The sequence below is a fragment of the Neomonachus schauinslandi genome, chromosome 11 (assembly GCF_002201575.2).
Source record: "Neomonachus schauinslandi chromosome 11, ASM220157v2, whole genome shotgun sequence".
Taxonomy (NCBI): Eukaryota; Metazoa; Chordata; class Mammalia; order Carnivora; family Phocidae; genus Neomonachus; species Neomonachus schauinslandi.
In genome coordinates, this window is record NC_058413.1 from 9,643,629 (window position 1) to 9,654,510 (window position 10,882).

At 61.3% G+C, this 10,882-nt stretch overlaps 1 protein-coding gene across 2 annotated transcripts in view; it reads left to right on the plus strand.

Annotated features, from left to right (window-relative positions):
• Positions 1–9,530, plus strand: part of RAB3IL1 (RAB3A interacting protein like 1) — a 21,562-nt gene extending 12,032 nt beyond the window's left edge. The window contains exons 3-10 of one of the 2 annotated variants that reach the window (XM_044919391.1): positions 394–491; positions 589–666; positions 927–1,145; positions 2,719–2,847; positions 2,944–3,056; positions 4,572–4,671; positions 7,504–7,570; positions 8,369–9,530. In XM_044919391.1, coding sequence (XP_044775326.1) covers positions 394–491; positions 589–666; positions 927–1,145; positions 2,719–2,847; positions 2,944–3,056; positions 4,572–4,671; positions 7,504–7,570; positions 8,369–8,451 — 887 coding nt within the window. In that variant the 3' untranslated portion in view covers positions 8,452–9,530. The remainder of the gene's footprint in view (positions 1–393; positions 492–588; positions 667–926; positions 1,146–2,718; positions 2,848–2,943; positions 3,057–4,571; positions 4,672–7,503; positions 7,571–8,368) is intronic. The other variant, XM_044919392.1, reaches the window with a different exon arrangement.
• Positions 9,531–10,882: the final 1,352 nt, after the last annotated feature.

Genomic DNA, 10,882 nt, shown 5'->3' on the forward strand with positions numbered 1-10,882 from the left:
GGGGGGAACGGCAGGGACAAGGGGCCCACCTGGAGGCGCTGTGGGCTCTCCCCGAGCACCCCGCATGGAGGCCGGGGCTGGGCGCGAGGGAAGCACAGAGGACAAACAAGTTCTTGTGACTTTGGAAGGATTTTTTGAAGTCTTGACTTCTCTGAATGCCCGTTCTAAGCTCTAATAGGCTGACGGTTGGTGTTTCGACGTCATGCTACATGCTAAGTGGGAAACGCATCCTAAACCGTAGGGTGACAGAGGAAGGGAGGTGGGGGCTCAGAGGCCCGCTCAGAGGCCCCCCGCAGTGGAGCCCCGTCAGTGGGCCCGATGCCCCCCCACCCACCCCCCTGCCAGGCCTGGGTCCCCGTGGGGCTGACAGCCGCCCCCCCCGTGGAACCCCCCAGGAGCTGAAGCTGAAGGACGAAGAGTGTGAGCGGCTGTCCAAGGTGCGGGAGCAGCTAGAACGGGAGCTAGAGGAGCTGACGGCCAGCCTGTTCGAGGTACCAGGGCCGGCCAGCTGGGGGACCGGCTGGGCAGTGGGGCCGCTGGGGCCGCGCTGGCTCCTCACCGCTCATGCAGAGCCTGCCTTCTCCCCAGGAAGCCCACAAGATGGTGCGGGAAGCCAACATGAAGCAGGCAGCGTCAGAAAAGCAGCTGAAGGAGGCGCGGGGCAAGGTGAGGCCTGGCCAGCTCCCAGACAGGTGCTGGATGCACCTGGACAGGTGCATCTAACAGAGCCTGGGCGTACAGTGTGACGCCAGGCAGGCCATGGGTCCGCTCTGAGCCTCAGTTTCCCCATCTGTAAAATGGGTGCCTCAGTCCCCACCTCAAAGGCTGTTCCAGGGGTAGCAGGGGGGTTAGGTACCGGTCACCGTCAGGACAGGCTGTCCCGAGCTGGGGTGGCCGGTGGTTGACGGCCACCTCATCCCGGCCAGATCGACATGCTGCAGGCAGAGGTGAGCGCCTTGAAGACACTGGTCCTCACATCCACACCAGCCTCCCCCAACCGTGAGCTCCACCCACAGCTGCTGAGCCCCACCAAGGCCGGACCCCGCAAGGGCCACTTGCGTCATAAGAGCACTGGCAGCACCCTCTGCCCCGCTGTGTGCCCCGTGGCTGGACATACCCTCACCCTGGACAAGGAGGGCAAAGAGGTGAGGGGTGGTGGGCGGGCAGTGGACACGGGAAAGGGAGACGGTGTCCAGCATCAGCCAGGCAGTGGGGCCCAGTGGGGAGGCCTGACGCCTCACACTGTGACCTGGAGCCTGGCCTGCCATCCCCGGGCCTCTGTGTCCTCTGTCTGGGAAGGCTGGGCAGCCTTTTTGTGATAATGAGGTTTGGCCCTCAGCCTCTGCGTGTACCCTGTGTACACCTCATCGGTCCCGTGAGGGCCTGGTCACCTCTCCATGCCCCTCCAAGCAGTAGGTGGTATTCTGGGCACCTGAGGCTGGCCTGGGGCCTGAGGGCCTGGCCTGGGTGGGGTGGGGCTGGGGGAGTTCTTCGGGAAAACACCTTCCCTGGGCCTAGGAGGCTACTGCTGGGCCTCTGGGGACAGGCTCCTTGGGCCCTGCATGCCTGCAGCCCTGAGGTCCAGGACCAGCTCGTGACATCCCTGGATTCGAGGGTCCTCAGCGCCTTCTGCCTTGGTACGTAGATAGGCAGAGCCTTTGGGGGCTGTCTCCCTCCCCCCTCACCTTGGGTACATAGGGTATTTGGTCCAGGCTGGGCAGTGGGCTGTGATGTCCTTGACCGTGGGTCCTTGGGCAAGTGAAGGCACCTGCCAGAGCCTCAGCTTCCTCACATAAGGGCCCCCCACTGCCCATGGTGACTGATAAGACCTGGGTGTCAGGAGCTCAGCTCAGGGCCGCACTCGGTGAGCCCTACAAGGGCTACATGGGACTCGGGGTCCTGTGGTCTCTGAGCCCCCAGCTCCATCCTGCCCTGTGTCTCTGGGGCTTCCAAGGAAGGGACGCAGGCCAGGCCTCGCCCCCTACTTCCGAGTTCTCAGCTTCTGACCGAACACTAACATCTCCTTCCTCCTGTCTGTCTCTGTGCACCTGTCATCTGTCTGTCTGCCCCGCCGCCCCCCCCCAGCCTGGGCTGCCCCCCCTCCTCTCCCTGCTCCTCTGCGTGGTCCCCAGCAAAGCTGTTCACCTCACCTACGAGCCGGCCTGGCAGCTCCTGTCTGGGGAGCCGCTCACGGCCCCCACCTCCGCTACCTCTTTCTCCTTTTCCCGACAGGTAATGGCTGGGGAGAGGGGCCGCCCCTCTGCCCCCGCCCAGCCTCACTCACACTGCATGCGCCCCAGGGCGGCCAGCCAGTCGTCTCTCCCGAGTAGGCGGCCCCGTGTGTGTTCCCTCTGTGTGCATGTGTCTGTGTGTGCGGGGGGCGGTTGGGGGGATCTGCAGGGCCCATCTTCAGCTTTTCCTCCTCCAGGAGGCAGAGAGGGGCTTCAGAACGAGGCCCTGGACCCAAGTGTGCAACCTTGTAGAGCTGGGAAGCTAAAAGCACACCTGGCTATGAAAGTTTGAGTTCTGAGGCCCTTGGTACAAAGGGAAGGAGGCAGTTCTTCCTTGGAGCTCTGTCCCCTGCTGGGCCACTGGGGACAGACCCGCTGGCAGGCTGGGGCCTGCCCCGCAACCTCCCTGACTCCCCACCATCTTCAGCTCCCCCCACCCCCGTCCCCTGTGCCTTAACCACTCTCCCCGGCTCACCCTCCCTTACAGGTGGACACAACCCTGTTCGCAGAATTCCAGGCCTGGCGGGAATCGCCCACCCTGGACAAGACCTGCCCCTTCCTCGAAAGGGTGTACCGGGAGGACGTGGGCCCCTGTCTGGACTTCACCATGCAGGAGGTGAGGCGGGGCAGAGGGCGGCCGGCCCCGGGGCACGGCCCCTCAGCCAGAGGCCAGCCCCTCACTGCCCCGGCCTGCCGCCCTGCTTTGTCGCAGCTCTCAGCGCTGGTCCGGGCCGCGGTGGAGGACAACACGCTCACCATCGAGCCCGTGGCTTCGCAGTCGCTGCCCACCATGAAGGTGGCCACAGTTGAGTGTGGCAGCACCAAGTAAGCTTAGCGCCCTTCATCCTTTGCTGCCCGCTTGGGAAAGCCACACCTAGCCCCGCGCTCTGCCGAGGCAGTAGCAAGGGACCCGGGACCCAAGCGGGAGGCGGGAGTGGGGCACACAGGCCTGGCTGGGGAGGGGTGCAGAGGCGCGGTGGCTGACATCAGGCAGGGCAAGGAGGCATCTTTGGCACAAATCCCGGCCTCTAGTCATAGATCCCCAGGCCCTACCAGGAGTCTGGGAGCCAGAGTCTCCCTCTTCCTGGCTGGTCTGCCGGCATCCCTCTCCCACCCCCATCCTCTCTCCCACAATGGGTTCTGGGCCCCGACTGACATGTAAGTGATGTCAGCTGTTGGCTCTCCTTGTGCTAATAAATAACCAAACAGCCCTGGTATCTTGTTCCTCCTGCGACTCAGCTGCCATCGAGCAGGGCTCGCAGCAGAACCAGACAGCCGGGGTGGAACAAGGGGCAGAGGTGGGGAGCACTTTCCCTCGGCAGCCCAGGATTTGACCTGCCAGGGAAGCCCCAGGGGGGAGCCTTGGCACAGAGGGGCACATTTGAGCCAGGTTTTGACGGATGAATAGCAGCTTGCCAAGTAGGGAAGGGCCTTTCAGGCAGAGGGAACAAAATGAGTGAAGGTATGAGAAACCAGGGTATTAATGGAAACATCACTGGGTTTGTGGGCAGAGCACTGGGGTGGGTAGGGAGATAGGGCTGAGGCCACAGAGGATGTTTGGGGCCAGAGTGTAAAAGGTCTTGAATGAGGTTTGGGCTTTGACCCACTAGGCCAAATCATCAATAGATGTTTCCTAAAAAGAGAGTTGCCAAGTCCAGTCAGAGTCACAGTGAACCTGGAGGCAGCAAAGGCACTGATAAGTCCTGCAACCCAGGAGCCTACTTAACCTTTCTCTGCTCCAGAGTCTCCATAATGGTTTCCTGGGCAGTAGGAAAGCAGCAGGGAACGATGATGGGCTAGATGTGGGCTTTTGGAGGAGCCCCTGGCTATAATGTGGAGAAGGGGAGAGACAAGGCAAAGGGCTGGTTGGAGGAGCTAAGGGGATTCAAGCAAGAGGCCCTGCTGGCATGACCTAGCCTGAGGACTCGGTGACCAAGTGGAGGAGAGAATGGACTCCTGTTTAGTTGGGGAAGGCGTGACTGAGCCTGAGAGTCCCCGTAAAGTAGGGGGTACGTTTTTAGGGGCTGCAGAGAGGGGAGCTTTGATAAGATACCTGGCATGAGGTGCACTGGGCTCTCCTGCCCACTAGGGGCAAGGTGAGGGGTTTAGGGGTGAGATCCAGCTTAGGTCAAAGGTCTGTCCCAGGGACTGGGATCTCTCCTTGGCCTGGCCCCCGGCTCCTGGGGAAGGTGGGGTCGAGGGAGAGGATGCCAGGCCCCAGCCCCAGGTCCGCTTGCCTCTCCCTCCCTTGGTGCATCCTTCTGCCTGCTGCATCCTCCCTGCATGAGCTGGGTGGGCGAGCCCCCGCCAGCCCCCACGACCCCCTCTGCTTTCCTCTAGTACCTGTGCCCTGAGCGGGCTGGCTCGTGCCTGTCGCCACCGAATCCGGCTTGGGGACTCTGAGAGCCACTACTACATCTCGCCATCCTCCCGGGCCAGGGTGAGTCATCCAGTGGGAGGGTCACTGGGCTTCTTAGGGGCCCCCTGGGCTGGGACCCTAGGCCAGCCTAGGAGCTCAACCTTGATCTGCATAACAGGGCACAGACTCAGGGAGGCACGGAGACCGACTCAGGCCACACAGCCAAGCCTGGTGAATTAGTTTGTCATTACTGCAGAACCAATTACCATAAACTTAGTGGCTTAAAACAACCCCCAATTATTATCATGCTCTCCCTGGGGTGGGAGTGAGCACAGCTTAGCTGGATCTTCTGCTCAGGGGCTCAGGAGCTGCAGTCAAGGGGTAGGCTGGCTGCCTGCTTTCTGGAGATAGTGGTCCTCTTCCGAGCTCACATGGCTGTTGGCAGGACTCAGTCCCTCGGGGCGGCGGGGGATGGCGGGGGTGTGAAGGACTGAGGTACCTGTTTGCTTGCCGAAACCTAATCATGGGAGTGACATTAGAATTCAGGTTAAAATTCCAGGCTCCTGCCTCCCAGCTCAGGCTCTGGCCCCAGACTTTTGAGAAGGTTCTGAGGCCTGACAGTAGTGGTGGATTCAATGAGGCCTCCGGGAATCCCAGCTTCCCTCCTCACCTGCCGAGTGGCCCAGGCTGGGTCAGTGGACCTCCCCAAGCTGGGGGATAAGGGCGGGGTGGTCCCCGTTCCTCTGTCCCCTCACAGACTGTGAATAGGATTATAAGGAACCAAAGAGAATGCGTTAGAAGATTCTGAAGCTTGGTGCACAGGTAGCACAGAGTGGATGGGCCCTTTTGTAGGAACCATCTCCTGCCCTTGACCTACTAGAGGCTGCTCATAGGGATTAAGGTGGACAGATGGCCCCGCTGCTAGGCAGCTTGTCTGGTCCCGACAAGCTTCCGCAGGGTGTCCAGTGTATTGTCCTGAAACATCCCACAGCAGCGAGCTGAGCTCCATTTGCAGATGGGGAGTCTGTGCCTTAGAAAGGGGGGGTGTGACCTGGCCCTGGGGCCTCCCCATTCTGAGCCCAGTCCGCCTTCCCTGCAGCCTCCGCCCTGCACCTCTGTGCCCAGAGCCCTCTCCAGGGGCCTTTTTCTGATCCCCACCAGGGCTCAACAGAAGGAGCCTCACCAGACATTCTGTGCCCGGCAGAACTGTATCTATAGATATAAAAACTAAAAAAACACTGTAGAACTCTGTTTCTTCCAAAGGCCTGCATGTCTCTGCGTCGGGCAGAGCTGGGATGGGAGACAAGAACCGTGTGAAGTTTTAGGAGGTGGTCCCCACCCTGAAGAGACCAAGGAATGTGGCATCCATAGGGAGAAGAGGTTTCTGTCCCCAAAGCACAGCCCTGGGGAGAGAACCCCACTGCTCCCTGCCTCTCCTTGCTCGCCAGCCTCCCGTGGGGGCCCACTGACCACCTCACCACAGCCCCTCCTGAGCCACACCGGCTTAGTCCCCTCTGGGGCACCCCTCTCTCACGCTTGCCTGGGCCACCAACCCCCTGCACCCACTTTGTCCTCCTGGCTGGGAAGGATTCCTATGTGTTTGAGGGCCCCCCCGGAACTCTGGACCCCGTGGGCCCCCACACACTTGGCGTCCCTCCCCCCGGGGCGCTGGACATTGAGTGGGTGCTTTTGGGGCACAGCTGCTGGCCACCTTCTGCCCTGTCTCTGGCTGGGCTCCCTAAAAGCTGAGCCTAAGATGAGGATTTTATGCCATTCTTAGGAGGACTGAGGAAAGCAGAATGGCGGGGTGTGGCTTCAGCTGGAGTCTGACTGCAACCTGATCCACGGGGGGCTCTGGAGCCCAGGGTGGGTTCCACCCGGAGGCAAGGGGGCTGGCCTTTTATACACCGCATGCCAGCCAGCCCCCAGCCATATCCCCCTGGCTGTGGTATGCAGGGCTAGGGGGGACAGAGGGGCACCCATGAGCCCTTGGTGGCCAACACTCTCAGCCATGGGGAGAGGGGCCCCAGCCTGGGGAAGGGGCCTGGGCAGGGTACCAGCAGCACCCTCTCTGCAGAGGAGAGTAGAAGGGCCCACGTCTGAGCCAACTTGGGGTCCGCGGTGCCCAGCATAGGGCATATGGAGCAGGCCTCAGGCCAGGCTGGGGGCTTCAGGCCTGGGGATCCAGGGCAGCCCCAGTGAGCAGCTTCTGATCCCCCTGCCTATCCTGGCATTAGCAGGAGCACTGGGCCAAGGCCTGGTTGGCCAGGGCCTCCAGCACGCAGAGCAGGCAGGCCCCTCAGGATGAGCGTGGATTCAAGGGCAGGCCGCCTGGTTTCACCTTCCAGTTCAGCCACTTACTGTCTCTGTGGGCTCTGTAATTGTTGTCTGGTGGCTTTGTTCTTGGAGTCTGTTTTCCCCATGTGTAAAATGGGAATAATAAGCATGTCTGCTTCACTGGATGCATGTGCTGGATTAAATGTTAGCTGCTGCTGCTGTTTTTATTGGGAGTAGTACTAATACCACCGTTGGTAATTAAATTTTATTTTATTTATATATATATTTTAAAGATTTTATTAGAGAGTGAGGGGGAGAGAGGGGGGCAGGAGTAGGGGGAAGGGGCAGAGGCAGAGGCAGAAGCAGACTCTCCCATTGAGCGGGGAGCCCGACTCGGGGCTCGATCCCAGGACCCTGGGACCATGACCTGAGCCGAAGGCAGATGCTTAACGGGCTGAGCCACCCAGGCGCCCAGGTAATTAAAGTTTAGAGCCCAGCCCTGTTCAATTGAGGGAGCATTACCTGGCTCTGATGGGACATGGGGTTTCCCACTCTGTTCTCTGATCTGCCCTGGCTTTTGGGGAGACCCCAAGTGTGAGGGCTGGCTGGTCACAGCCTCCCCGCTTCTGCCCCCAGATCACCGCAGTGTGCAACTTCTTCACTTACATCCGCTACATCCAGCAAGGCCTGGTGCGGCAGGAAGGTGAGCGCCCCCTGGTGGCCGGCGGGGCTGGCCTGTGGGAGGGAGCGGGCGGGCCAGCAGCGGTGCGGTCAACCTATGCGCGTTGTTGCCTGGAAGAGGGGAAGACTCTGCCAGGCTCTGCCAGGTCCCGCTGCCTTCTCCCTGCCAGAAACTTCTCCCAGGCCCCGGGGCTTATGGGGACTGCTCCCTGTTACTGGCCTGGCATTGGAAGCCCTGCATGATGGGGTGTCCCTTGTGGATCTCCTCCCCACTGGGAGTGGCCTCCTCATGGTCATTTGACACCAGCTGCCGCCTCCCACTTTACCCTTGCCCACCCAGCAGGTCCTCCATCTACCTGTTGTCCCCTCTACCCCTGTTCTGCAAGGCTCCTCCACCAAGCTTGTCAGTTTGAAGTCTGAGCCTCTCCTCCCCAGCTTGGGCATCAAGCTTTGGCCTTGGAGGGGAACTCGGACTGACCCCGTGGCTCTGCTGACGGCTCAGGGTCTCTGAGACCCCAGGGAGATGGGGTTGGGAAGCATTTGTGGCCCGCCAAATGTGTGGCAGTGTGCTCATGCATGTCGGTGCTGGGCTGGGGGGCGATGCATGGTGGTGCAGGGTTTGTTCAGCACTCAACAGTTTGCAGGGCCTCAGTGTGGAGCCTCAAAGAGGTCAGGCCACTCACTGAGATCATCTGTGCTGGGGGGCTGGGGGAGCCCTAGGTGCCTACCAGCTGCTCTGCCCAAAGCCAGGGGAGAGGGACCCGGCCATCTGCCTGAGGTGACCCTGTCCCTGAGCTGTCCACCTTCGTTCCGCCTGCAGCGGAGCCGATGTTTTGGGAGATCACGAGGCTGCGGAAGGAGATGTCGCTGGCCAAGCTCGGCTTCTTCCCCCAGGAGGCCTAGGGCATGGCCCAGGCCTAGAGGGGGGCTCTCAGCAGCAGCTGACCCCTGCCCCAGCACAGACAGACAGGAAGACAGAGTCCTGGATCCGGCCCTGAGCCAGAAGCTGAGCAGATGGACAGATGGCCAGGCTGCGGACGCCTTGCTGAGCTGGTACCAAACCTTTGTCCCGGGACAGACAGGACCTCATGAGCCGACGCGTCTCCCTTCATCAGTGGCACACAGCCGCCAGGAGACTTCCAAGGAAGCACCAAAGACCGAGGAGCTTGGACCCATACTCAGGGGCTCAGCCCTTAGGAGGGGGTACCCGGGGCAGCACCCCCTTTGCGGGCCTGGGACCTGCTGCTTGCAGGTGCCTTGTTGCTGCCATGTCCTCAGAAAGGGGCCACGCTGGGTGGCCTGATCTCCAGGGTATCCCCCCCACCTCTGGGCCCAAGCCCTGGGCCACCAGCGCCCCCTGGTGGCCATCCCTCACCCATTCCCAGGTGGCCTCCCTGTCAGACTGCCCCCAGCGGGCCCCCTGTGTCCGGTGTCCGCGGGGCGGTGGGGCCACAAGGGGCTGTCAGGGACTTCCACACCAACCTGGATCTGCTTGAGAACTGCCCCCAAACTGTTCTTAAGGTGGATCAGGGTCCCTCCTCCTTGCACTTGACCTTCCCCCTCCCCCGTCTGAGCCCTGTGCTCAGGGAGGCCTTGCCCCCACCACCGTTGGAAGGATTAGGATACTTTTCTCCCGAAGTAAAACACAGGGCCTCAGGACACCAGTGTCTGTGTTCAGCTGTGGGTGGCCATTCAGACAATGGGGGCTGAGGCCGCCAAGCCCTGCACACAGGACTGGGGTAGGGTGGGCAGGACCCAGGCCCCTCCTCACCCCTCACAGCCCACTTGGGACTGGGATCCAACCTGGACACATCCCTCACCACAGCTGATTTCCTCCTTTGGATGGAATGTAACACGATCTCTATTTAATAAAGGAAGGCTTTGTTGGTAGAGGCTGGGCGCCACGCGCCTTCACTCCTGCACCCTGGGGTTCGGGCCAAGGCTTGGGCATCTAAAGGAATGAAACCAAATCCTTCCCTAGCCCGCCCTCGTGCTTGGGATTAGGCCCAAATCCTGAAGGGATTGCTGTGGGGAGTACCACTCGAGGCCTCTCCAGAGGTCCGTGGGGCTGTGGGTTTTCAGGGCCGAGCCTGGCTTTCTGCCGAGGGGCCTGCTGTGGGGAGAGCAGCGGTGCTGAGGCTGCCCCTCGCGCTGTCTCGTGGGGCAGATCACCCTCTGGTCTCCCTGTGTCTAACGGGAGCTTAGAGTTCGCGAGGCTGCCTGGCGAGAGCTGGACAGTGGCGGGATCGATTGGTGATGTCTGCCAGCGGCGCAGACATCTTAGCAAGGTGTGGACCTGGGGAGCTATCTTGTGATTCCAGATCCCCTGCCCACCTGTAGGGGTGTGGGTCCAGGCCCGTGGGGGTCCCGGGGAGGGGGGAGCATAGCAGCTTCTGGTCAGTGTGTACTGGGGCTGGTGAGGGGGTCCCTACTGGCCTGAGGCCTGAAGCCGGCTGTGGGCTGGCCAGGACTCTGTCAAGGCCACCCAACCCTATCACCCTCTCCAGCCAGGAGCCTTTTCGCTCTTGGTCTCCTGCCTTGCAGATTCCCCCTTCCTTCCCCCACTTCCTCACGGGGTGATCCCAACATCCTCTCCTGCATACCCACCTCTTTCTGCCCTCCTCTTGGTCAGTCCTGGGTCAGCTGGGGGAGAAAGAGAATGAAGGTCTGGGCTCTGAAGCTTCTGTGCCCCTGGACGAGCCACCCCCAGGGCCGAGGAGACACCAGGCCACATTTCAGAGCCCTGGCAGAGGGTCCCACAGCCGACTCGCTTGGCCTGCCCCCAGGACAGGGTTTCCTGTCAGGCCAAGGCGGGGCTGTGGTGGGCAAACAACAGCGGGTGGGGTGCTTGTGGGGGACCCAGGGGCACACAATCTGGCTCAGGACCTCCCAACAGTAGCTAATATCTGAGCACTAACATCAGCCCCAGGGCTGGCTCCACGCCCTTTAAGCGAACCAGTGCACTTAACCCTCAGAGAACTCCCGTGAGGTACTATTTCCCCATTTTGCAGATGAATCCCCTGAGGCACCGAGAGGTCACACAGTCAAGGGTGCCCCCAGGACAGGAATGCCTGAGCCCAGCTCTGGAGCCAGCACCCAGGACTCCTTGCACTAGACAGCTGCCTTGTGCCTGATGCTGGATGAGGCCCTTCCCTGTTTTTCAGAGACGTAGAAACTGAGTCTCAGGCAGAGGCAGAGCTGGATTTTCATTAGGCTTGTTTCCCACATTTTTACGGGGTTACAGCTGCTCCCCCACCCCCACTCTTCAGGCTTCTGGGGGTGACTGGGGGCCCTCTGGAGGGAGAGGCTCAGGGCTTCGGCTCTTGGAGTTGGG